We start from the raw sequence: 27,836 nt of genomic DNA, 5'->3' as shown, positions 1-27,836 counted from the left end.
TAAATGATCATTTAACAATGCTTCAGGAGGAGATGGAGCTGAATGTTCGACGCCTTCTGGAACCAGTTATAAATCTACCCAGGTATGTAGAAGATTAGACTGTACATTTGTTTACCTGCTGGATAATGCAAAATAAAACCGGGCCCCTGAACATTACATACAAAATGCGCTTTCTCAGGAACTTGAGCCTGCACTGTGGGCAGTGCAGCAATGAACGTTTGAAACTGCATGTTCACCTTTCAATGCAGAGGGACAGGCAGCACTTTGCTAGTCTGCCCCTCTTCTCTGCCCTCTCTTCAGAGTCAAATCAATTGTGCTATTGAACCATGAGAAAATTGCTTTATCACAAATCTGTGGGTGACGTAGGGTGTCACAGAGCTTCCAGAGTCAGTGTGGTCATGTAGGTCCTATTCAGCAAACCACACACTAAACTCAGATTTATGCAAGTCTACATCCCACAAACCAGACAAAGCTTTAAGTCCATACCAACTAACCACAACAAACTCATGCAGGTACACAGAACATAACCCACGTAGGTCCATATCCAACAATCCATCACCAACAAACCAACAGTACAGCCAGTGTGTCAAGGTCCCTAGAGCAACGAAGGAAATGTGCCTCCGGCCGCTGTTTAAACCATGAAATACTCAGGGTGCAGAGGGCCCATCTAGTGCCACTGCTGCACATGTGGAAGACACGCTCCTGCAACAAGCCCAAGTAGCCATACACCATACAAACTCCACCCACGTGCCACTGCGTTATACACAAAGGGGTTTGATGGGTGATACTACAAGAATTCATTGAAAAATCAAGCAAAGCATGAAAAAACCTTCAGAGTTCCTTGGAATCGTGCTGGAAATAAGGAAGTGATCTGCAGTGTCACCACTGATGACGCCTCATAGCATCACAGCTGATGGGTGTTCTGTTCAGCTACACCATCTATCTAAAAGTGAACTTTTACTGTTTAAAAAGCAGACGTAAATACCACGTGGAAAAATCTTAGGTGTGTTAAATGTTTAACGCATAACTCACTTGTAAATGAAAAACCATTTCAGTGTCGTTGAAATATACACAGGAAATAAAACTCCCCCTTTAATTGGGATTGTCCAGAACAAGCGCTCGCCAGGAAGCCGTGGCACCCGTGCTTTACTTTTAACATTAAAAGTAAAGCACGGGTGCTGCGATTATACCAAAAGTAAAGAAAGTGATGTTTTTTCTATTAGTTTACTTTTGGTATAAATCGCGGCACCCGTAAAGCACGGGTGCATTGATTAGAACGTCATCACGATCGCTGTGAAAGCGAAAGTGATCTCGATGACGCTCTGAGTGCTGCTGGCTGGCCTAGCGCATGACGACTGCGCGCATGCATGCAAGCGCTAGGCCAGCAAGCAGCACTTTTAAAAAGCGCACTTACAAAATGTCAGCCAGCGCATGCGCTGGGCTCAGCGAGACCTAACAATCTGGTGATTGAGTTGATGCCCATGCCCACTATCACCAAATGGAGGAGTCACCTACCTCGTGACTACAAAGACTTTCCTCATGAAAAACAAAGTGCAAACAACCAGGCCCAAAACCAGCTGGCAATCTATGCTAACACATTATCTACAGCTCATAGGCCTGAAACATATTAATGTCCTCGGCTCGTAGCTGCTGTACAGACTAGACATTCAACTCCACCTTACACCATGGATCTGCATCTGGGGCAATTGCTTCAAAAGTGGGGACACGACGCTAACGACATGGGGAGACTTATTCATCGAAGCCACGCTATGTGAATTTACAACACTGGTGGAGGACTATGGAATCTCTCCTGGATCACTCCCACTATAAGAATTGCTCACACACCAGTTATTTGAGACGTGGGGCGCCAAGCAGGACAAACCTAAAATCTCCGACACTCCAAACCCTCCCAACACACGGAATGGGATAGGAGAGCAATTACTATGCTCTACAACTTAAACCAGACAACCCTCATGGCACCGCTTGAAGAATACAGGGAAGCAGCACTTGTAACTATACAAACAGATAAATGGGCACAAGTATAAGCTACCCAAAAATATTTACAAATGCTAGAATTAAATACACAAGTTAATTACCTACATCATACACATCTTACCCCACACAGACTAGCACAAAAGTGCGAGGGCTCCCTTGACATGTGCCCCCATTGCCGGAGCCCTGAAGCCATGTTCATTTATATGGTTTGGACTACTCACAAATCCTATTGGTGTGAGGTGGCAACGATCCTTTTAGAGGCCAGAGAGACATTAGTTGTAGCGCAAGGACCATACTTCGTATTGGGCATAACCAAGTGCAACACTACCTTCGTCTAGCCTAACACATGCCAGCCATATCATGGAAATTGAATTCATCAGCACACACGGATCGCAGACCTCAATAAGGCACTAATCGCAGAACAGGTTCTACTGCAAGAAGACACAAAAGAACCTCTCAAGTACTAAGAAAAGTATTTTACCATACTAAGAATCAAAACTGCGTAACAAACAGCACCAACCCCATACAAGATTGACTCTGCTCCTCAAACCTGCTGCTAACCCCCCCCCCACAAGACTGACCCAGTTCATTACATCTTCCCGTACCTCACCCTCATGCCGACATTATGTACAACCCCATAAAAATAAAAAGTCTTCTAGTTTGTCCTTGCAATGGTGCCTACTTCAATGCTGGTCTTCACGTTTGTTATGGTGGAATAAACTATGGGAGCGTGGGAAAATCGTACCTAAATTACAGTGGGAGCCACAGACGGACACTAGGGAAGACTCAAGCGGCACCAGATTTAAGACTGAGGGGGTGCTGAGTGGTGCAGAGGCGGTGTGGAGTTGGTGCTGTGGGGATATTGAATTGCTGTCCAGGTGGGGCTGCGATGGTGCACTAATGCAGAAGTGGTGCTGCGCTGGTGGTGATGGTTCTATGCTGTTACAGAGATGGTGTGCTGAGGTGATGCAGAGTGAGGTGGTGCTGCACTGGTGCAGAGTGATGCGGAGTTCAAGCTGTCAAAGACTACCATCCGTGATAGAACTAGTCTTCGTGGCTGAAGCAGACTCCGACATGAAAGACCTGAGCGTCACTCGGGCTCAGACCGCGAGTGCAGACCCCCATGTGCCCAACCAGGCTAAGGGAAAGGGTCTGGTATCACCCTCAGGCTCCGGTCGACACCCTGAAAAATGTTAGGTGCCCCACCCTCCAGCCCGGCTATGACACATGATCAGCCTTACGGCTCGAGCCGATCCCAGTCAGATGCCAAACCGAAACGCAACGACGCACATGGGACTTCTCCCACATAATCGGTATCGGGGACAGACACCGAAAACCTTAGTGTGAATTCTGCAGCTCATGCCTTGAACACTATTTTCCCAGAGCTTTGGCATTGCCGCCTCAGTCTCCCGCTCACTGTGCCTCTGATGCAGACTCACAATGGGCCAGCTGCACCTCAACCCAAAAAAATATATATACGCATGAAGGTTCCTGCACTGACAGCAGAGAGGTGGTGCTGTGCAGAGAAAGGCCGACAGGCGCAGTGGTAGGACGACAGAACTGGCTGGCCTAAAGAGAACAAAATAAATTAAAAAAAAAGTAAAATAGTAATTATGGGACATGTTACCGGGGCAGTCTGCTGGGAAGGTCTTAAAGACTAAAAAGGCGGGACTAATAAAGCATGTCCACCAATTTAAAAAAAACAAAAAACCTCAAGCACTAACAAGAACCAATGGAAAAGATGGGAGTCTTTGAAGCTATAGTCTGACTGGCAGAGCAGCACATATGCACTGCCTTTAGGCTCTACCTAAAAATAAACTAGAAGCCAACGTGAGCTTTAAGCAGCAAAGCCAAAGTTCAGGCAGGAAGAACAGGGGGGAGGAAATATATATACACGTCTGACCATTGGTAGAGTGGGTAGTGGTAGAAGAGTGGGCAATGCAGCAGTCCACCCATTCCAGATAGATGCTGCCTCCAAACAAGAGCGCCCCTCCCATTAGACCCTGGGAAAAAAAGCTTTGCTTGACTGCTGCAGATGCTGAAGGAACAGTGGTTCCTGTGGACTAATATTGGTTAATATGTGCGCAGTCGCAATAGACTGGTCCATTAGCAGGACCACCAAGGAGGACTGTTTTACTGAAGATACTGCTTTGTGTAAAAATATGTATTTTTGTTCGCAGTTTAACAGAAAAAAAAAAAAAGTTTTTAAAATACCAATTACTAAAAAAAAAGTTGGCTATGCCAATGCGCCGCCGCACTGCAATCATGTGTTTGCTGGCCCGGGAATGGTGCATGCGCAGTTCGCTCTTTCGAAGCACATACTTGTGGCGCGCCCCCCTGCTCACTTCCGCAGGGTGGATACTACCACAAGCACGTGTATGTACTTCAAAAAGAGAACATAACGACGGCTAAAGGTCCTCCCACGTAGCACATGCTTGCAGCGTAGGCGAGACCTAAAAACTTGCCAACATACGGTAGAGACGACCATGAAACAATAAGTGATACAAGCAGTCTTCTTATGCAGTCATAGGGGCTGTAAAAACAGTTTACTTTGAAAGATTGTCATATTAGTCCACAGGAACCACTGTGTTTATAAACTATATACCCTGGTTACAAGTGAATAGGCTTTCCCTGGTCTCCTTTTCACGGAAGATGGTGAAGGAACAACTGCAAAGGGGCCCTGAACCCTTCCCTGTAGCGAACATGGCACAGGCAACCTTTCAAGGAAATGGAGACCTGAAGAAAGTGTGTGTAGTAAGTAATCTTTACTACATAGCGCATGTGGTCCACGGAAAATGTTGGGCCGAGGGAGGGCAGGGCCAGCACAAGATTCTACAATACCACCCCACGACCTCCAACTCCACTTAAAGCAGTCACATGTCTACTTTGAGCCATGCATGTCATATTAGTAGGCCTGGGCGTGAAATTCCACTCTGCTCACCGAATTTCCCACTCAGTGCAGCATGCTGAACAAGCATTTGCAATGCAATAGGTCTCGCATTTATGGAAGTTTAAGCTATTGGCATTGTAAATGACAATGCCTTTTAGTTATGTTTTAAAAACAAAAACAAAATAAAATTGCAATGTCAATAGCTTAAACTTGCGTAAATGCGAGACCCATTGAATTGCAAATACTTGTTTACCGTAAGTTATTGCTAAACACAGCACCCCCCCTGAGGTCAGCGCCCCTCTCCAGGTCAGCGCCCAGTGCGGTAGCACCAGTCACACCGACCTAAAGCCAGTTACTCTATTGAACAATCAGAGCGGGGAATGAGCGGTAGTATGAGCACCACAGTACACTGCCGAGTGGAAGCTTTAACCCAGGTTCTTACCAGCCACAGTGCTTTGCTTGTGTTACCTTTCACACACAATGTGCTTCACCGCGGTTCTCTCAACTACCTGAGACTCCACACACACGCCACTTCACACTCCACCTGAAACAAAGAAAATTATGCACCTCTTCTCGTCTTTATGTTACAGTAGTTGCAGGTATTATGTTGTTACATGTGAAGTATGTCACTTCCCACATGGGTAGGTCTTCTCTGCATAAGTACTGTAGTACATAAATAATTAAATGTAAAAATAAATAAAGTAATGACTCCCCAGAGGCTTCAAACATCTTTTATATGAAATGGACGTGTTTTTTTTCTAAAATGGCACTGGAGATGCCATTTTCACAGCCCACGCTAAATGACCCACTGCCTGATGAATGGCAATCTTAAAGGCAGCAGCAAGATTATAGGAGCAAGAAGGGCAGTGGCATCACACTCATATTGAAAGAGCTCCACAAGTGCCCGGCCAAAACAAAAATCCCTTTAAAGACCTGCAGCAGAAACAACAAAGCCCTGCATCTCCAGCAGCAAGTGACCTGTCTAATGCAACACACACAAGTAAATCTTGCTCCCTTATTGATATTTTGGAAATGGAAGTGCAGAAATCCTTATCCAGGTGGCTTCATGCCATACATCCTCTAATAGGAAATGCACTAACACAGATTGTAAGACTGAACCACAACATTGTCAGCTTTAAGAAGGACACCCCAAACTTCTTCACTCCGTACTGTTGCACTCAAATAAAAGAAAAAAGGAAGTGAGAACAGAGACAACTCAGTGAGGATAAATGTCAGTACACCAAAAGGTCTGGGGTAGCAGTAGTGACCCCACACAGAGGGGCATATTTACAAGCCGCTAAATCTCGCAAATGCGAGACCTAATGCATTGCAAATGCTTGTTTTGGTAGGCACGGAGTGATTAAGTGATTTGCCCAGAATCACAGGAAGCTGAGCCAACGCCAAGGCTCGAACCCAGTTCTCCAGCTCCAAATTCTCAGAATCTCTTATTTCAAGCAGCTCTCTTCTATTATTTTTTTGCAGAGATATGTAGCCCGAACTCGACCCGAAGGTATCATAAATCGCTTTACATGAGCACCAGTTACCTTTGGGTCGAGTTCTGCACTAAAGAAAACCGGAGTATTAGCTTTGACAACGGTTGCAAATTGCATTAGATAAATAAGCAACAACTGTGACTTCGTCGTATATAATTTTGAAAATGTTTCAGTTCTGGTTCGTGAGGTTGTGGCGTACGTCTAGACTGCCGACTGAGATGAGAGCAGGATCGAGCCTGACGTTGACAACATCCTGTGATTCAAAACATTAATATGTCCTCATGTCATCATGTACCTGGTGTTCATGTAAAGCACTCCACGTTTGCGCTACATAAAACTTAAAAACTAGTTTATTTTAAGTTACATCGAACGCAGTGACGGATGGTACTTTTGCAGAGTTACGGTTTTTTTCCATACTACGTGGGTAGGCAGGCTTACAGATAATGGTGAAACCCTATCGCTGACCGGAGGGCAGACACAGGCATATGTGATGCCTCACGTATGTAAACCGTAAGAAGAAAAACATGCAGGACACACAGAGATATCCCCACACATTATTACAAACACCACAATGAAGTGTCACCTCAGCACCCTTATTCACAAGCTCACCTCCACCCGACTCTCGGCTCAGCACACTCTTTGCCTGAGGTTGCCAACTCTGTTCCAGGAGAGCGTCATGAGACTTTGGTGGATAGAGAACGGGATTAGAGGTGTAAGGGGTCTGCAGAGAGGCCTCTCGAGCAATGGACTGCCGGCGCTGCACAGGAGACATTCATTCGCCCGTCGCCAGGCTCTTAGAGGGGTCCTTAGGAAGTTCGAGGGGGTGGGGGGCAGCGTTTTGTTTCTGTGTACAGTTTGTCGCATGCCCCGGGAATGTTTATGGGCTTGCAGTAAGTAGTGTCGGCGGAGCCTTGGCTTAGAAGCACGTGATGTGTTTTTTTCCCCTTTCTAATGCGCCGTACTGAAAGAAGGCGCATAGCTGTTGTATCCCTCTAAAATGTGTAATCTTGTTTTGAGTGCTGTTGCCGAGTGCAGATTCGCTGTATTTCCAACATGCCCGTCTCCTCCATAGCAGCACTCCTGAACTAAATATACATGAAGTGTGTGGTGCAGAGATTTAAAAGCGAAAGCACAACGTCAATGAAGTGGGCACCGTGCTGAGCTACGAAAACACTGCACAGTGAAACCAAACAAGGAGCGACGGGCGGGTGTCACTGGGTAGGGGTGGGGGGTGGGGTGGGCACACAGGGCGGTTGGTGGGGGGGGGCAACGACGGTAGGGAGGATGACACATGATGTGCATCGAGCACTGCCACAAGCATCAAGCAATGCAAAAACACAAAAACAACAAGCATTCGGCTGCGCGGCCGAAAACGAAAGTAATAGCGATCGCGATCCAAGCGAAAGTGATCGCGATCGCTTGGACGGGAGAGCTGTGTGGCAAGCACGCCAGTGGTGCGCGCGCAGCAGTGATTGGCGGCTGCGCGCACGTTCACGTGCACTGTAGCTTTAGGCCACGGCAGCACTTTGAAAAGCTCAGTTATAAAATGTCTCTTCGAGCCTTTGGCTCGCGAGACCTAAAAACTGCTTTCAGTGGAGTGTATGCCTCACTCACAAACCTAAAGTTGGCAAGTGAGGAAAATCTTACTGCAGACCATCTCCCGGCGACATTCCTCAATGTCACAGATGGCTGCACCGCTTAAATTATGAAATCTGTTCACGTTCGAGGAAGCTGCGGCTCTAGCAGACATTCTACTCAAACGGCAGAAAGAAGTACCCTTTTGCACTGCACATGACGTTCGCGCTCATTTTCCAGCAAAGGACAAACACCCTGCCCTAAAAATCTGCATGAATGGCGTGAACCGACACTCCACCGCCTGCGGAACTCAGCACAGCACAACTGTATTTTGGTCACTTCGCAGACCTCCGCTTGGGAAACTCCGCCCAGGCCTAGTTATTAGCAGCAAAGTAAGAGGTTCATGCACTGGTGCAGTTGTCCTCTTCAGAGTAAGACAACACATACAAATGACAAAGCAAAAGTCAGCTTAAGTTCAATTGGTGTTTATTGCTTGCGAAGTAGACTGCACGAGAGTACACCCATTTTCAGTTTCACGTTTTTCATTTACACAAAAAAAATTGCCATGGTGACCTTGCAGTAAACAGAGCCCCGGGATGCGGCGCAAAATTTTACAAAAATAAGCTTCCCCATTTACACAAAAAAAGGCCACACCTGGGGATTTAGCACCAGATGAGCCGATTCTCTAAAAGTGTGCTTTTACCTCTCGCGTTTTTTAAGTAGAAAATTTGGTATTACAAGAAACCCTGAATTAAATAAAAAACGTGAAAATGGAACGAGTTGTGGCAAACCTTGCACTGCTCTTTGCGCCGGGTGGGTAGGTGTCACATTATTTCATTCATGCCTTCCTCTGCCCAGGTCACGCAAATGAGTCTCTCCGCGGGTCTCGTCAGCTGTTGATCCCCCTTTGAGTTACTTCACTCAGATTTTTAAAGCGGTTTTGTTTCTCACTTTTAGAATTTCGGTTCTGATGTTAGCTTAGCATTTCAAATCTTTGGTGGTTCATTTCCTGGTGTCATCATGATTTTATATTTTTCCTTTCAAATTTGCTGGATGTTTCATTCCTGTTTTTAATTTCCCTTTAATTCCGGTTGAATTTACGACACCTACAAAGAGAAAGGTGAATTAAAATCAAAACTTGCATTAAGGTTATAGCAGTCTAGTGTTTCTAGAGGAACCAGAATGTCAAAAGAGATCACGCCCCACCTCAATCTTTCCTTTAACAGAAAACGATTTGCCATTGGACGAGACTCCAGAAAATCAGCTAGCTAGTAACCATCGCTGCAAGAGGAAAGACTTACCCAAAGGGCAGAGGGCACCTAAGGGCACGCCTGGTGTCAGAGTAAAGTAGTCCGGGAGCTGGACTTCAAATTAGAGATCCCACTTCCCAGCGCTAACCATTTAGCAGTAAGGGAGGTGTACTAGAGCACAGATTAAAGGGGGTGCAGGGGGATCCCATCTCACATAAGGACAGGGGCAATGCTGTAGCATATAGCGGATGCACATCAGAGTGCACGTTCCCAGTAGGTACACCTGGGGCCATATTACAATAAGTGCCCTGGGACGCAAGGGCATTTGTGCCTGCTTTGCGTGCCCCTGGGGCACTTTGGCATTATAGAAGGGGCGCAGGCAATTGTACGTTCCCTTCTATAATACAGATAGCTGGTGCACTTAAAGCGCCAGCGCCATCTTCAGAGGGTGTTCCCACATGTGCAAGTTAGGTCATTCTTTTGACTGCACCAGATTAGAGACGGTGCAGAGTCCAAGCAGCCCTCAGGAGGCTCACTCCCGAGAGCAACCCTCTGCAGGGGTAATTGAGATCCCTTGCAGGCGTGTGCCGCCTGCACCGTAAAAAAAAAATAAACAGCAGCTGCTCTGTTTTCACCTGTACTGTCCTGGGGCAGGGCATACAACACATTTGTGGTTGTTTGGACTCAGCGCACCTTTTAAAAGGTGAGCCGCGAGCAAACAATCAGAATGCATAATACAGTCCCTGGTGGTGGCTGTTAAGTCATTTACCTGATAGTCAAGTCCTAATATACACAGGACCAAAGCCAACCAAAAGTAAAAATCTACCACTGGATAGCAGCAGTTTTTTTGTACATCCCAGCCCTGGCGTGTGACAAACCGTTCAAAATCGGTCAAACCACGAGCACAAGTGACATGTTCCTACAGATTGTATTTTAAGCACAGCAGCAGGGTTGCCATACTGGACATTGTAAACTTCTAGGTCTGCTGAGGGAGTTAATCAGGTGGTGATGACGGATGAAGCTGCAGACTAGTAGTGGTAGAAAACTAGCAGTTTTCACTGCCACAAAACACCCCGAGATCGTGTTGGTCTGGGTCCACTGCCTCACAGGAGGCAGTCAGGTAACCTCGGGGGGAGCTGGGTCCACCTGCTCATGCACCACCCACCAGGCCCACAAGTAGACTTAAGCACGCATCTGCAGTGACCCATTACTGCCACACATGGCCACAAGTTCAGTTAAATAATGCCTTAAAGTGTAACCCTCCCCCGGCGCCAGAATCTGTATAGTCACCTGGATGGATGGTGAAGGTGTCCTGGGGAGCCGGACCTCACTCAGCCTTGCTCTCCCCGCTGGCCACCACTGCAGCAGCAGGGCTCTCCGCTGGCGTGGATTCGGCCACCTTGCCCTGAAAGAAAGGCAACGACTTTACTCACGCATGGGTAGAAAAATGGAGTGCAGTCCTACCACCGCGACTAAACAGACTTGACCCAATACAAGAGTAAACGTAGCATCAGGCAGCCTGCAACTAGGGTAGAATCCAGGGCTAGTAAACTAGCAAGCAGAGCAGCGGAGAGAGTGCTGCTCTGCGATGCAAGGATTCAAGCAAATCTAGTCTGAATCATTCACTGAGGCAGCCCTCGTTTGAAGGCTGGAGAATTTACAGAGGGTGCAATGCATCTCATTTACTGCACATCAGTGCAAAGGGAGAGCCTGGCGTCAGACACTCAATCTCTACTAAACAAAAGTAGTAAGGCAATCGTCCATGGTCAAAAAGCCACATGCTTTTATGTTGGGGCATCACCAGGTGGTTTCCAATTCACCATGAAGTCGGATTCAAGAGCTGTCGCATCCAAACCCAGGCTTTTACTTAAAGCCCACGTCACAGAACAGGGGGGGGGGGGGGGGTCTATTGTGTGGTTGTCCAACCTCATCGTGAAGCTTACCAACCCCTTTAGTTTCATTTGTATAGCCTGCAGCTTACACTTGGATAGCTGTGGCCCTCAGCAGCGAGACTGACACAAAGGATCAAGTATAAACCATTTAAATAGTAACAAACAGTTGTAGAAATGGACAAGACACCAAAGAAATCTGACAACTATATACACAAGAGTAGAGCACGTGTTTTTAGATACCACAAAGAAAGACCCACTGGAGGCTACCAGTGGTACAGAACTTACAATGTATAGTAGATCAGAGCACATCCAGCACATCCAGATTCAACACTAGATACCAGAGGTATGCAAAGCATGTCCATCTACAGCTACACACTGCGTGGGCCAGATGCCATGAACATTACTCTAGGGAGACGGCAGTCCGATCCCCAAAAAGATTGGAGCTAAAAACAAGGTGGCTTGGATGGGAGCTTAGTCAAGCACCAACACCCGGAGGGAGGACATGGTGCTTTCTTCTGAAATTCTCTGCTCGCCCCATTGAAGTACTTTGAATGAGCAAATGTGCCACTGTCTGCTCGGTTTCATTACTCTGCTGTGGTCCACAAGACCATCCTTAATTGCATGCAGTGGATTTCTTTGCATCTCGAAATATTACCAGTAATTACATCGCCTTGAACAGCCATAGAGGCATGCCAGATGACAGCAGGGCCAGATAACGGGAGGATTAGACTGCAACACCATCCTTGGGGACAAAGACCTCTGCTACTTCCAACTAGCAACAAACACACACTAGATACTTGGCAGGGCAGCATGCAGCCACAGTGAACAGCATCACCCACACAACAGAGTACAACATTAGTCCAACTCCAATGCAGACATTTCGGAGAAGCAATCGAGCCAACTCCTAACCAAGTGGCTCAAGCGAGTCAAGCGTGCACAGCACATCTCCAACACTACTACAATGACAAACTGCAAATCATTCATTGCTTGGACATAGATGTGCAATAGGTATACAGGTCCCAACGTGCCCAGCCCTCATCTCCATGCATTTCGCTCTTCAGAATTACCTCTTTGCCATCTTGGGGTTGAGTGTTCTGTGGGTTGGGGCGGCGCCGATAGTTGTAGGGGCGCCTGTACCCGCGTCGGTTTTGGGGCTGGTGCTGCTGGTCAGAGACTGCAATGTTCTCACCCTGGTTCTCCTTGTCACCTTCCCCTGCAACAGGCGGTGGTCTTGGGCGCGGGGGTCCTCTGTGGAATCAAAGTGGACTATGAGTGTACACAACACCTGCGGGGCACGCATCTCTACAATTCTATGTGCACCCCGACAATTGCACCTATCCAACTATTGGGACTGGATCTGGGGCCACAGCCCATTAATTGGCAAATTCCCTGTCACCAAGTTGCAGCACGATGCTTACAAACAGGGCAAATGGAATTATGCGATTCTGCAGCTAGTTTGCATAAATATAGATTTGAGGAGTTAACCACAAATCCGTTCATAATTTACAGATTAACAAAAAAGTCAAATGGACAAAGTTACTAAAATTGCAGCAACGTGGGTTGCTGTGCAGTGGAGGGCACTTCGCAAAGGTTGACACCACCTTTCAGTGACCGATCCCTCTACGATTGAGAAAACGGCCCGATACCATCACAAAATGCGCTGCATTATGCCACATAATTAACATTTTCTTGTTGCATACTTTAATGAACCCAGTCATATTATGTGATCCTGCCTTGCCGCATAATTCCAGTGCCCTGCTCATTAAAGTTAAACCGAGAAACAAAGCAACAGGCAACTATGGGTGTTCAGCACAAGTCCACTGACAGCCTAAGCCCGCCATCACACCAGCTCGGTCCCCCTGGGATTACCTAGAGTAGTACAAATAGATACTTCCTTCAGCCCCCCACCCACGTGCTTCTGGTGACAACACCGCGTCCTCACCTGCGGTACCGTGGCCTGTAGTTGGGCTGGCGTCCTGGCTGCGGGTTCTGGTTTGGCCCTAATTCGCCACCGCCTTCCTTGATCTCACCTTCTCCGCCCTAGAAGAGATGCCGAGCACAAGCGTAAGGAGATGGGTAGAGTCAAGCATTTACGACCAGCACACAAGAACGTGAACATTTTAAGAGCAAAACGAGTCACTTGCAGGGTTAAAGCTCATCAAAGCTCGAGCTCCAATCCAGATACTCCCGGGAGGTCCCTGCAACTGCCCAAATGGATGCAAGTGGAGCAAACTAACAGGGCTCCTTCAGTCTATACCTTAGTGCTGAGGGACAGTCAAGTCCTCGGCAGTGCCTCCAGTGATGCTTCTGCATGCAGGAACCCCAAGGGCGGGACGACAAGATAAACACTAACCAAGGAGAAAGTCCCCAAAGTCTCAAAGGCAACCCCCGAGTATTGCGTTCAAACATGCCAGCAATGGTGCATCTGCATGATGGCCACGGAAACGCATCACAAGTATACAACAGGCTGAACCAACAGGACAGAAGAGAAAGGGACCTTCATCTTTCCATCGCTGACGTAGAGCACGGAAAGTCACTAGGGGCCCAGTGCCGGTCAGTCAGTCTCCGTGCACCTTTGAACTGCGCTGCACAAACTAAGCACTGAAGCATTTGTAAGATTCAGGTGTGCATGTCAAGGTCACACCCCTGCAGCACTGAGGATACCTACATTTCCACGAAGACCAACAGTAGGTATGGATCAGGGATATGGAAGGCAACTAAACTACCTCTACAGCCAAAATAACCCACCAACAAGGTTTGGTAGGTCTCACTCAAGGTGCTCAACGCAGAGGAAAGCAAAGTATGTTCATGCTGTAAAGAAAGGCTGGGAACGGACAATTGTGCACGTTGGGCCCAGGAGGCTAACACTTGTACAACGGCAGCTCTGCCTTTAGGCCACATTGTCAGAATCAAAAACCTCCCGATTAGACAGCATGCAGGGAAAGCCCAGCCAGAATGGGATGCTTAAATTCTACAGTTGTGACCACATTAAGACCAACCTCTCACTTTTAAGTAACTCGTGGTACTCTTCCATGGCAAGGATTTCAAAGCTTGAAAAGGAACAGCAGAGTCACCGAGTGCCCACAGGATTAAGCGTGCCCTGCTGCGTGCCAGTGATGGAACACATGGGCAACTTGACTAACTTCCCAGACAGCTGTCGTGCTGTGTAACTCACCCCAAGCAGCCGCCCCCACCTCCACATAGCTCACAGCAGCATCACTAGTTAAATTTAGCAGGTACCACCAGGACAGCTGTCAGCTGACCCTGCAGAGTAAGCATGCCGCTCTGGAAAGCTCACTCCACTTTGTTCATTGCAGCCTATTTCAATAATACCACCGTCCCCCCTTTAGCAGAGCACCAAGAACCTTTTTATTCTGTCTGGTCCAGTCACACGTCCAGTTATTTTTATTTTAGGGGAAATACCCAAAATAAATTAAGACATGAAGAGAGGAGGCGAGCACACCCCATGCATCACAAGTGAAAGCAGCAGCATGCGATGAGATCAAACTGGCGAGCGTGACGAAAAGCACTCATTTATGAACTTGTGTACGCCCTTAACAGGCCACCGCTCCGACTACCACGGGATACAGCTCAAGACGAGAAATGTACAGGTCTCCAGAATGCAGGGTGTGGAGCACTCCTGAGGCCTCTGTGGGGTGCAGCAGCGAGGGTTGCGCCGATGCTGCTGCGCCTTGACGCCAGTTCACAACATTCAGGGACCATTCCCACCTGTGAGGGAGGTGGACACCCACGAACCCCAGTGCGGAGTGCAGTAGTTACCTGTGCGCCGGGGTGCTGGCCGGGGCCCTGTGGGCGGCGGTTGAAGCCGCGCTGTACGTAATAGGGCGGGAAGCGCCGCTGCCTGAACTGCGGGCGCCGCTGCTGCCCCTGCCCTCGGGGGATCTCTCCGTCGCCAGCTTGGTGCTGTGGGTGGCCGCCGCCACCGCCCTCCTCTTCTTCCTCCTCCTCGTCTTCCTCCTCCTCCCCCTGGTGCGGAGGAAGCAAAGACGATACAAGGGGGTCACAACCAGGGGGGTGCGCAACCCAGGGTCTAGGGGCTCACAAAGGGTTGGGGGGGGGCTGGTTGTGGTGCTCTGGGGAGTGGGGCCACCATTACCTATGCACCAGGCCACGCTAGTGCACATTGTCAGCAGTAGGGGAGTGTTCATGCTCGCATCGCACTATTTCACCATCAGACGCACCTTAAAAGCTACCGGAGCTTGGGGTGGGATCTGCGCCTGCTCAGTCTTCTAGAGGGGGCGCCGCCTCCCAGCCCCTGCGGTGGACATGGTCGCTCTCACTACTGCCAAACACTAGTAGCTTCCGGTGCCAGACATGGGCTTTGGAGCCGTTCGCTGCCGCTGCCTGTCCTATCTAGAGACGCCCCCACATGCACTAGGCCTCGCAGTCCTCAGCGCCTTGGACTCATGCAGGACCCCCAGCGCACCCAGCGCAGCATCGGTCTCCCCAGGGCCCAGGACACACTTACGTTCCGAGGGGGTCCGCGGCGGCGGTTGTTGTAATAGCCTCGTCTGTAACGGCGTCGGTCGGCAGCGTAGCGACTTCCCTGGACAGGTACACCCTCCGGGCCGGTGACATTGGCGGCCTCCGCTCCCTGCAGAGGAAGAGGAAGGGTGAGAGGACAACACAGAGGTACAGGACACCGGGGCCGTGACCCACCCAAGCATTCACTAGAAAGTAACCGTGGGGCTGTCAGCCATGCGGCCACTCGAGGTGGAGCCCACACTGGCAGCCCGTGGCATTTGGCAGGACTGCTGATCCGAAATGGCGACGGTGGAGTAGGCGCAGTGACCCGCTCACCATCATGGAAATCAACGAGGTCCGACCACCAGCTTCCAGAAACACCAAATCCGCCGTGCAACCTGGAGTGCCAGAGAGATCCGGCCTCTCGGGTGCGGGAGGGCTGGCTTCAGGGTGCGTGACCCGGAAACACGACTGCTTACCTTCTCTCCGGCGACAACATCGAACTCCACCGTCTCGCCATCTCCTACGCTGCGAAGGTATTTCCGGGGATTGTTCTTCTTAATTGCGGTCTAGTTAAAAAAAAAAAAAAAAAAAAAAAGAAGTCAGTCATGACAGGGTGCATGGTTACATTTATCATATAGTCAGTTGAGCAGTTTCCGCAAGTGACGCTATTACTCAATGTATGGACCGCTAAGGACCAGGAGCAGTGAGTTGTCCCAGGTACTCTACCTGCGAGCTGCAAAGCAGGCGCCATTCATGCCCGTTTAACTCACTGAGCCACCTTACAAGATGTGAGCGTGAAATGTAAAGTAGCCAAACTTTTAGGGATCACTTGACTGCTCGGCAGGACCACCCCAAGCCTAGATTTGATTAGTCTTTGGAGCCCCTCCAATACAGGAAGTAGATTTCCAACATTAAAAGTGCTGGCCATAACCCGAAGAATTTAAAGGGAAGTATAAATGGCCAACTAAAACAAGATTAGTTACACTACACCCTCTGGGCTCGAACGGAGGTGGGTCATGGGAGTGCCTTGGGTGTAAACAAAGCTACACTACTGCATGTTAACGCAGGCGCAGTCCAGAATCCCACTGCTATGTGGCCAGAGCCCAAACAAAACGAGCCCAAAATCTACACCTACATAATGCCCTGACCCCACCCCCCCCCTTGCAGAGGGACGAGCTGCGGCTACAGAAAGGGACTGTAAGACCCAACACTGGTCTGGGGCAGGCGAAATACTGGGTGAACTCTACGAACGGTGCACTTCGGACACCATCACGAGGCGTGCATGTGAACAAGATCAGCGCGGTGGGAAGTGGAGACAGCTCGAACCCGGCCCACCACGGTCCATTGCCAAGCTGAAGTCTGTGCCCACACCTCCTTCCTGTGAGTCTAGCATTATCACACACTATACGTTTGACTCGAACACAAATCTTCTTTGACCAATACATGGCACCAACATAAATAAACAGGGCAGCACTGGGAGACAGTCATTGATTGTGCCAACCCACTTCCTACCACTGTCGCTCGGCCATTGCTGAAGTGGCTTCATTCTCTTCTGGCCTGATGGAAAGCAGGTAGAGGGCAGCAGGAAGGCCGGGGTATTGCCTGTTACACATCTGGCAGATACCGGGTCGTGAAACTTTTAAAAGACATAAGGAGGCGGCAATACTCACCACTTCCCTGATCAAAACCGGGCAGGATACAAAGTCCTTCTAAAGTTTAGAGGTGGAAAAGCTACGACGGCATTTAACCAAATTACCTGCCCCTGATTAATCTCCATAGAAGCACTCAGTGGCCCCCATGCTAGTTTGTAATCCTGACAATCTGGCATGTTAGGATAGCTTAATAAAAGAGTAAAATACAAGACAATTTGAAGGTACCCAGCACCTCAATTCTAGGCCAGCAAGCTGTGCGACTAAGCTTTTGTCCAGCCCCTACAAATTATCAACCATCTACGATACTTCAACAATACTCTGCCAGGAAGGATTAATTGTGTGACACCCTTGGGCCGAGATTTGAAATCTGGAGGGTGCTGTGCATTTAATCTGTTAGAGACAGAAGATCCAGCCAGTCGACGGGAACGCCAGGTACCGAAGCACAGGTGTGCTTAAACCTGGGTAGAGTAACCAATCGTGCCAAGAAATATGGAGACAACTCGCCCTCAACCACCACAAATATGGGCTTCACAAAACTTCATCACTGCTAGGCAGTATGAACAAACCGTATAGTGCACACAAAAAACATGCTGTGTCCAAGTACTCTACATAGACTGCAGACTTACCTGGTGTACAAAGACGTCTTCCTTGGTGTCGTTTCTGTTGATTGGAAGCCACAAAGCAGATAGTTAAGTGAAGAGTGGCACAGGAGCGAGGGGGGCGGACAAATAGCGGAGAAAAAAAAAACATTAGTACCCCATTCCAGGATAGGTTTAGTGACCATACACCTGCACTGAACACGCTCACATTCTGGGGAATGTAAAAACACAGTAGCTAGCAAGGGGGAACGGGTGGTACAGAAGTCAATCAAGGATCGGCAATGGACGCCCCCTCCTAGAGGGCTCTATTCCAGTGATTGAGGATAGAACCAGCCGATAGAAGCGCCTGGCACCGAAGACATAGCACTGGATGTTTACTCTGCCTCCGAACATTACACATCTGGGCACATGGAACCCCAAACATGCCAAGAAATGGAGGCTTGGCTGTCACCTGGGCATCAATTCACTTTAAAGGGCATTGCAGAAGTTATGCTTGCATGCAATATGAAGAATACTAAGCTCCGTCTCCTCTCCCCCCACATCCCCCGTTTAGAGGCCACACTTCACACATCTCGTTTGATCAGAATAGTAAATAGCTGTTTTCTACTTGCAATCTGTGTTACATGGCCCTGGGTGCATATACGCTGCTCCTAAACTGGGATAAAAACTAACTATTTCCACAAACCCAACACCTGAAAGTGACTAGCAGACAAAAGCAGCAAAAACTGAAAAAAGCACAAAACAAGAATGAAAATTAAAATAAAAGGAGGGTCGACATACCGGTTGATAAAGCCGTAGCCGTTTCTCACGTTAAACCATTTGACAGTGCCCAGGACTTTGGTTGCTAAAGGAACGAAAAGAAACAAAAAAAGCAAACTAAAAAACAAACGCAAGGTGGGGGTAATGATACACATCCAACATGATGGGTGGATCCAATTCTATCCCTCCTTCAATAAGTTCAAACGAGTCCTGCTCCTTGAGGGGCCAAAAAGGTGGGATTGGGGAGGAAGGTCTCCCCTACCACCTATATGCCGTTATTAGGGAAATTATGTTAACAAGGGAAAATATGGTTGTGGGCTTTACGGTCACTCGACTAGAAGTTTGATGGTTTACACAATATACATATGGTCAATTTTCAAAAAGGTGCGTCAATTGGAGGATATCTGCATCCTCCTCATTCTGAAAACCCAACATTGTTGTACTATTCCTGGGGTGTTGACATTTCAGGGCCAGAGACATGATCGCCCTACAGGACGCCCACTATGTACACACCAGTGCAAAGTTGGTTTGCTGCATGGACTATCTTGACAGCCTAAAAGGATGCCATGGATCTTGCCCTCCATTAGACAATACTATTAGCTATTTGGTGGCTCGACTCTCTTGTTGGAAAGAAGTCGGACAGATTTAGATTATCTTTAAATAAAGCATCAGTGATTGTAGTTATGAAATAATTTAAGAGCAGAAAATTACACGTCACAGTAAAAGGTAGTATTTTCCAATTGTCAATACTAAGCATTCACTCAACCCGGCCTGTTCCTTTTACCAAATTCTCAATCTGCTTTTAAAGATTAAACTATTACCACGTTAGAAAGGGCATTCCACCCAGGACAAGCCACAGCACAATCACTCTTCCCATGAGTGCCCTGTGCAACACCCTGACCCAAGGTGGAACAGGGCTCTAGCACCTCTGCAGGGTGGGTTAAGAGCTAACAACTTTGAATACTCATGGGCTGCAGCAAAGGATAGACCTAATGAATATGGGCACAATGGGACATGAACTATGCGTCCCACTCCTTTGCAATCAGGCTTCCACGTCTTAAAACCCAGGCCACGCAACAAGTCCAGAGATGCAACACGCAGGAGTCCAAGTGTTACTTTCGACCACTCCTAGATCCTAAACAGGTAGGGGGTAAGTTGGCAACTGTGCCGTTTCCTTACTAAACTTTAACCACTGAACATGGTTAGTGAGGAGAACCTGTGCCGCTATGTAAGCTAACAAATCTTTCCTTTCAAGGAGGCACAATCACCCACGCCTACCAACACAGACCACGTGCAACAAGCTATGCAGCTGTGACAAGCTGTCACAGCCTAGGCATGGGCTAGCCTCCTTATTTCCACCCCCCCCCCCCCACACCGTCTGAGCAGCTGCGCCACCCTGCTCCCATGCAGAGGGCTATTTGTGTCTGCTAGGAATGTCCAGGGCCTGGGAACAGAGCTTCAAATGGCCACATAGGCAAGGGAAGGGATGAATACCCTGACATTCCCCAGATTATCGTGCTGGATTCCACCCGGTAAACAGGGAAGCAAATTAAATGGTATGGGGCCACCCCTGCACCTTCGTACCGACACCCCGCCAAACATGCTAGTCTGCACAAAAAAAGGGGTTAATGTGCCTCTGAATTACTAGCAGGTGTGGCATGCTTTTCACAAAAGGCAACTGATTTCACTACCCCTACAAGACCAAGGCAATTCACAACCTCAAAATGCAAAGTCAATAGAGCTTTACTTGACCACAAGTGGTGCCTGGTTTCTTTTAGCCTGCAGGTGATGGGGCTTTAATGTTGTATAATAGAAGATGCCCCCCCCCCCCCCGTAGGAGTCTGCTCAAAAGATGGCATCAATTTAGAGCAGCTTCCCGCAAGTATGGGGGTGGTATTCTGAGACGCCTTAAAAACATACTGTCAGCTTTCCAAATGCTTAGTTGCAGCGCGAGTTTACTGTGTACACAGACCTGTGGCAAAGGTTGGACTGGCAGCAGTGTCAGGAGGTGCCAAGTGTCACCGTTTCAAGGCCACTGGTGATGCGTGCCCATTTTCCAGGAACACTACAGTCGCGTGCCAGCAACACCAATAAATACACACGGTCTGCAGAGTAAGGCAGAGACTAGCAAGAGGGGAGGGGGAGGCGCGCGCGCACACACCAGCCCAAAATAAATAGTCTGGTCAATTTTGAAGACGTGGACATATCGCTGTATGTACACAACTCATTGACAGAAATCCTGCCAGGAACCCTACTCAGCCAAGGCCCAGCACCAGAGCCCGTACCACCATTAAGGACAAAAGAGAACACTGGACGCTCCCACCCTAACAGACTGGTGCAGATGTACCAGCCGTCGCCACCGCTACTTCAAAGCCTCTGGACTGAGAAAATGTGGCAGTCACAAAAGTGCACAATACACTCGCCTCCACCTGCTTGCTCCAGGATGCGTGAAGCAAGCAAGCATTAAAACTACTACTAAACTACCCACAGCTCCAACGTGAGTACTCCCAGAATAACACGAAGACAGGCGCAACAAATCTTAAAGTTGTAAACTGACATGGGGGTCGACCGTCACTGCTGAACGGGCGCGTGTTCTGCGGTGGGCGGTGCCCCAAAACAGCACCACGCCAAGTACGCTCCGATGCCAGGTAAACAGCTTGCATACACCCACAGAAATAGAACGGACGCACTCGAAGACAGCCCCCGCGTGTTTACACCGCAGGCTGAAACCGAGACCTACTACACTACGGGGGCTGTCCGCCGCCATCACATAGAGCAGCTGCATTAAAAAATGGGATTGGCAATAACGCCACGGGCTACCGCCTCAGTGAACTACATATTACAAAACAAAAACATGAGGAACGTAAGCAGGAGAGAGGCCTTGGCAGGTTACCAGGCAAGGCCCCCTCGAGACAGATGATGGGGGGGGGGGGGGGGGGAGGTGTATCTGATTCTTGACGTGAAGCGCAAGCCAGCAGTGGCGGCACAGCAGAACCTCCCTCCCCCCCCCCCCCCCCCCCGGTCATTCCAGGCCACACAACTGGCTTTTTCTTGTTTCTTGGCACCTAACATCCCAACCATATTTGTACACGTAAGCTACTTTGTTTCAACTAAAACTTCACTGTCCCAGTCCGTACAGACTACGGCAACACAGCAGGCGACAAAACGCATGCACCCATACGCTCGAAAAAATGGAGGAAGGGGTGCTATGCGGTCGCCCCAAACACGACTTCCAAAGTACACACGTTATGCAGCCTAAGGCTTGAATGCAAAGGCTCCTATAAGATTGCGCAACAGCGGCCATGAGTTGTGCAACTTGGGATCTGTTCAACAGGCAACAACTCAAACACTACAGCAGACTAACAATAACCCAGTGCTGCTGGGCAGCATACTTTGTCGATGGAATACTACAACACAAGCCCCGCACAACAGGTATAAGCAGTCAGACATGCCGCTCTCCTCTCACACGGGAAAATAACTAACAAAAAGCCGTGTGGAGAAAGGACACCTATGTGTGCCAATTCTAACTTGGAAAACTCAACCATTCGAGCATGCACCGCTATGAGAGAGAACCCTACAACCGTAGGCGCGCGGGGCGAGGCCTAGTGAAGCATGCAGAGAAGCCACACGGCCGACATAAGGGCCACCTCGCGGGTAATCATACAGCACCTCCCAGTACAGCTATGCACCTCCCACATGCAAATCAAGGGGAGACCACCACCGCAAAGGGCACACCAAGGCCACAAGTCGCGGACCCCACAGTTCGGCCTCTCTCCACCACACCTTTATTATATTCTCCCAGCACGTCCTGTACACGTGGAGAGAACAAATACTGTATCAGGCGTCCCGAGGCCTTCGCGGGGCCATGTTGGAGCACTGCACGCTATCAGAACACGTGGAGATCAGTGACCCCACCCAGAGGACACGTGGAGGTGAGGCGGACCAGGAAGCGCGTCGCCCCAGGCTGTAGGAACTCGTAACCCCCACCCCCGGTAGAAGAAACAGGGCTGCATCGCGGATTAACCACTGCACCAAGACACAGAAAAACCTCACTATTAGGACATGTAATGAAGTCAAGCCTAGAAGCAGACACGTGGGTACTAGGCCATCTGCATGTACTAGGGGTGGACATGGCTCGATTAACCCACCCCCTAGCAAAAACATTTGTGTGAAGCCAGCCCCCTATCGCTCGTACGCCCCGCATTCGGTGAATTTCGCCCCACCATTCTTCTAGGGGGTCCCCTCCCGAGTTACGTGGGCGTAGTTCTACATATATATTAGAAATGTCCCATGTATGAATCAATGAATTATTTGGGTACTAGTTGTGGGAAAAGGGGCGGGGGGGATACCCCCCTACCAAATGTCCCATACCCCGAACCACGTACCAGCTGTGCCCAAGTTCCCCCCTTACTTCCCAGAGCCCTCTTAACTGATAACAGAAGTAAGAGGGCGCTCCTTGTTTACCCGCCTGACTTCTAATACTCACCGAGCACTTTCTTGTCCGGGGCGGTGGTGGCAGGCTCAGGGGCAGTGGTCGTGATAGTACTGGGGGTCTTGTCTTCCTCTGGGGCTGCTGGTGCTGCTGCTGGGGGGGCCGGGCTCTTCTCTCCCACCTCGCTCATGGCTGCTGATGGTTCCGGGGGGGCTACTCTTGGCTCTGGTTGCTGTGCCCCCTGCGGCTCCTTGGCGCGCCCCCTCCCCTTGCCTGGCACCCTGGTGGTACAGGTGGTACTGGTGCAGGATGATGGGTGCTGGGGAGGCGGGGGTGGGAGGCCGTTGATGGTAACCTGAGGGTCTCAGTAGGTTTCTTACTTCGTCCTTGGCTCCTCTTTCGGTCTTACTGTCTTAAAATGGCCCCCGCGCAGGCTTTATAGAGAGGGGCGGGGACTTCGTGTCCACCTCCTATCCGCGCGCCCGACTCCTCCACAACCCATGCCCAGAGTAAAACACGCGCCTTCATTAACATTTAAAGGTACAGTAGAAAGGAAGGGCCCCTCTAATCTCAGCAGCTCACCCTTTGCGCCTTTTTCTTTCTCAACCACATCTCCGTGCCCGTTTTATTCTAGTCATCAAGCCCGTAAATTTCTCACCTCATTCCTTTACCCATACCTCTTTTGAGTTGCATCAATTGCTCTTTTTCTGTTGTTTTATCATATAACTTTAATTCATGTATTTTTTTTAATCACTTCTGAGCCGTTCTTCCCCACGCACTATCTAATTGATCTCGAGTCTTTCTTCTCTCCGCACCTCCGTAGTCCAGTCTTTCTTCTCTCTGAACGTCCGTACACCAGTCTTTCTTTCTTAGACGCTCTCGTCTTCGCGCTAGCCTTTTGTCCGTACGCACTGACTCTACACTGCGGTCTTTCTTCTATTCAAGCCTGCAATGCTTTATTGAAACGTCTGAACAGACAGGCATTGCTAATATTGTTTGTGCACGTGATTCTCTATACGTTGTCACGAGACATAACGTACCCTCCAGGCATGTGTTTTTTCTATTCGTGTTTTACTCACCTTTGCTTTATTTATTTCTCTAGTACTACTCGCATAGTGTTTCCTGTTCTACTCTAATGTGTAACCTAGAGTTGAATCACCCTGCCTCATTAGCATTGAAAGGCAGGCGCGGAATAAGCAGATTTTTCATCCTCCCCTCCCCAAAGCTTTCCTGGCACATATAGAGGCATCGCATTCTTGCAGAATATGGGGTGTATGTCTACGACTGGAGGGTTCCTTTAGGTACTAGAAACTGACTCGCCCCTTAAATTGAGCCCCACAGCTTCCTGTCACGACGGTCTCTCGGAAGTGCTGGACGTCTATCTTAACTCTTACAATTCCCATACTCTCCCACGTGACACTGGCATCGCCTCTAAAATGGACACAGTTACAACTGACCTACCCACAATTCTAAATTGTAATTGTAAATTGATACAGTTACCGTAAACATACTTAAAATAGCCATTAAAAATGAATGGGGGAGCAAGGAGACTTCGGTTATGAGGCCGGATTAAGTGGGTAATACGACATTGAGGCTGTTATTTTTGGTTTAATTGACCGGTGATATTGCTCTTTGAACGGATGTCAGCAAGAAGTTTGTTTTTATTTCTTTCTGTGATCGTTCTCTAAGCTAAGGCTCTTAATATATATTTTTGAATAATGAACACTTTCATGAAATTTATGAATGACAAGTTTTGGAGCTGTGAGTTATGTGGCCCTGATGGAGCAGCATGTGATAATCAAATAGTCGCAAAACACATGTTGATCAATTCTTTATTCCTATTAATTACAAAATAAAATATCTATAAAAGATCACAGACGTTGTCTTGTCTTATTATACAATAATTGTCCTTTACGGAAGAAGGAGATAAAAATAGTACTAAGTACAGATTTCAGTACCTCATGCACGTTCTTTTTGTTTTTCTAGTTAAAATAGATACAATAATATCTTAACAGCTAAAAATCTGATAAAAATACCCAAATGCTTACAATTCAGAAGCATTAATCCCAACAATTCTAGAGTTTGAAAGCTTTAACATTTTATGGGAGTTTGGGGGCGCCTATTGCTTATCAGTGGATGGCTACATTGCCACTTGCTTGCTTCATATATGTCATCTCCCATAGGCTTCCTTCCTCTTCCTGTGTGTGTTCCGCCCTCGATCATCGTGGCATTACTGTCCTTCCACTGCTCGTTTCTCAGGCACAACTGTTTTCTTTTCATTGAAGTACTCTACAAGAGTGTATGTGTTTTTCAGCTTTCACTGCTACTGCCCAAAAGGACTCTCCTGATGGTTCAAATCTTTACATACACCTACTTACAAGTGGCACCATGGGGAATCCTCCAGGCTCCGGAGAGGTCAAATAACCTTTTCCACCTTACTCAGAATTAAAGCTCCCTGTGAAATAAAGTCATTAATACATCATAGTCTTATAATTTACGAGGAGTCAATGACAAGAGGTTTAGATAGTTTTAAATAAGAACCCATAAAGAGTTCCATTGGAAAAGAGCAGTAAATGAGGCTAGAAATTCTCATGAAGAGTAGGTCTTGGAAAACCCAGCCGAGAATGCAGAAACAAGGACTAGTCCGCAAATAAGAAAACATATATCAAGTTAATTCTGAAGCAACATTTATAAGTCTACATCACCAGTTATTCTTAACAGTTTCAATGAGTCTATTATTCTTAGTAGAAATGATCTATCATGGGGTGAGAGGGACCAAATGAACATAATATTAAAGTGAGCTCATCTTCTAAAATGACATCAACAATAGGCTGTTGCTCAGAATACTTTACCATGAGCAAAGGTTGAAAAGGTATCCTCAGGCCTAGTCGTTGACAGGCTAAAATATAGTTACTTGGGGCAAAATGTTTCAAACATTTAATTATAAAAGAAGCATTTCTAATAATATTATTCACATCTACAATTCGTCACTCTACAATATTTTTCAGTTCTAATTGTTATACTAAAGGTTTGTGAGTTATTTCTAAAACGTGCATTTCATTTTGCATTTAAGCATGTCCTAAAGTGCATTTCTAATAGAATAAGATATTAAAAATTCTAAATATGTGGCCATTTCTCCCATCACCATTGCGTACATCTCACATTTCAGTGTTCATCCCTATTTCAAATCATTGTCCATGTGATTGCCTAGCCCACCCCTCCCTCCCTCCCTCCGTGGTCAGTCTGCTTGCCTCAGCCCCTCCGGTCCACCCTTCATTGTCTGACTCCTTGCCCCAGCCCCTCCCAGCCTTCTTCCATTGTCCGTGTGATTGCCTCTGCCCCTCCCACCCACTCTCCGTTGTCCATCTTGTTGCCCCCACCCTTCGTTCTAGGTTTTGGCAGTGATGAAGGAGAAGAAGCAGCGTCTGCTGCGGCTGCGACGTATGCAGGGGTGTGTGCGATGGCTAGAGAGGTGGAGCACAGGTGAAAGTTCAGTTGATAATTGAGTTATGATGGACCCTGATCATGGAGGACTCTGTGTACGTGCGTGAGGCTCTTGAAGTGGCATCTCTTCTAAATGAGAAGCCAGTGTAGGTTTCTGAGGTGAGGGGTGATGCAGGTCTCTTTGGGGAGGTCCAGGACGAGTCTGGCTGCGGTGTTTTGTATGGTCTGAAACCTTTTGAGGAGCTGGGTGGATATTCCGGCATAGAGAGCATTGCCATGGTCGAGATGGCTGGTAATGAGGGCCTGTGTGATGGTCCTCCTGGTGTTGATCGGGATCAATCTACAGAGTTGATGGAGGGTTTGGAAGCAGATGGAGGCGACTGCATTCACTTGCCGTTTCATGGTTAGATGGCTGTCGAGAATGATGCCATGGTTGCACGCATTGTCTGTTGGTGGAGGTTCGGTCTGATTCTGCTGGCCACCAGCTGTGGTCTCATTTAGAGGTATCTCTTCTGAAGATCAGTACTTCAGTTTTGTTGAAGTTGGGTTTGAGGCAGCTGTCTGTCATCCACTTCGCCACGTTGGTCAAGGGTCATACTCAGCCCTAATAAACAGCACTCTGGTTATCTATAAATAATTTAATCACATGCCTTGGGGGTAATTAATAGTACAGTTACACTTTCTCTCTTCTGCTGTGGGCTACAGGTGGATCATAGCTCTCATAGCCACCTTTAATGGCATGGCTCGTAATGCTCTGTATCTATGATTTTTTACACTGCCTTATCTACATAGGCCTGTCCTTCTGGCCATGATCATCCTGGGAATTCTTCCTCTTCCCTCCTTTCAGCTTTCCAAAATTGGTTCTTGATTTTACAACATAATCTACCCACAAGGTATGTTGGAAAGAGGAAATAAATAATTTTAAACCTAACGTTCTCCACTGACCCGAAACTCTCAATATATAGTCTTACAGTTGTGCTAAAAATGTTTCACCCAGACGAGCTTATCTATTTTTCAACTAACAATCCCTCCTGGTTCTAAAATCTTCAGACCTCATATCTCACCTCCCTTCCAATTTCCATTGTTGGCGGCTTTACATGATCCACCTCCCTTCCCATTAAGTTACATAACTCTTACACAATCACAACAAACAATCACACAGGATTCTCTCTTACACAACATCAGACTAGACCCAACCTGCCTAGAACTTAAAAACAATTAAATCAAGGTGGAGGGAAAAATAATGCGATTGTCCATTCAGCTTCCAAGCGTTAATCAAAAAATCAATGGGGAGAATGAACCACTTGTCCTGTATAACCAGGGTCTATTCAATTGTAATTCCTTATTGAAAAACCCTCATATATGTA

The 27,836-nt window shown here is 48.0% G+C and overlaps 1 protein-coding gene and 1 non-coding gene across 2 annotated transcripts; both read right to left on the bottom strand.

Moving 5' to 3' along the window:
- Positions 1 to 8,422: 8,422 nt before the first annotated feature.
- Positions 8,423 to 23,435, bottom strand: LOC146812882 (Y-box-binding protein 3-like). Its single transcript, XM_085619953.1, has 10 exons — positions 23,080 to 23,435; positions 18,615 to 18,678; positions 17,862 to 17,895; positions 16,060 to 16,149; positions 15,585 to 15,710; positions 14,876 to 15,082; positions 13,038 to 13,135; positions 12,163 to 12,343; positions 10,494 to 10,608; positions 8,423 to 9,059 (listed from the first exon to the last, which is right to left on the bottom strand). The coding sequence occupies exons 1-9, from the start codon at positions 23,213 to 23,215 to the stop codon at positions 10,531 to 10,533; spliced, it is 1,014 nt and encodes a 337-aa protein (XP_085476079.1). The 5' UTR covers positions 23,216 to 23,435; the 3' UTR covers positions 8,423 to 9,059; positions 10,494 to 10,530.
- Positions 18,138 to 18,273, bottom strand: LOC146812883 (small nucleolar RNA SNORA57). Its single transcript, XR_014967332.1, has one exon. It is a non-coding gene; the product is annotated as a small nucleolar RNA SNORA57 (small nucleolar RNA).
- Positions 23,436 to 27,836: the final 4,401 nt, after the last annotated feature.

The sequence above is a fragment of the Triturus cristatus genome, chromosome 7 (genome assembly GCF_964204655.1).
Source record: "Triturus cristatus chromosome 7, aTriCri1.1, whole genome shotgun sequence".
In the NCBI taxonomy this organism is placed as follows: Eukaryota; Metazoa; Chordata; class Amphibia; order Caudata; family Salamandridae; genus Triturus; species Triturus cristatus.
The sequence above is the reverse complement of the archived record's forward strand: the minus strand, read 5'-3'. Positions and strand labels throughout refer to the sequence as shown.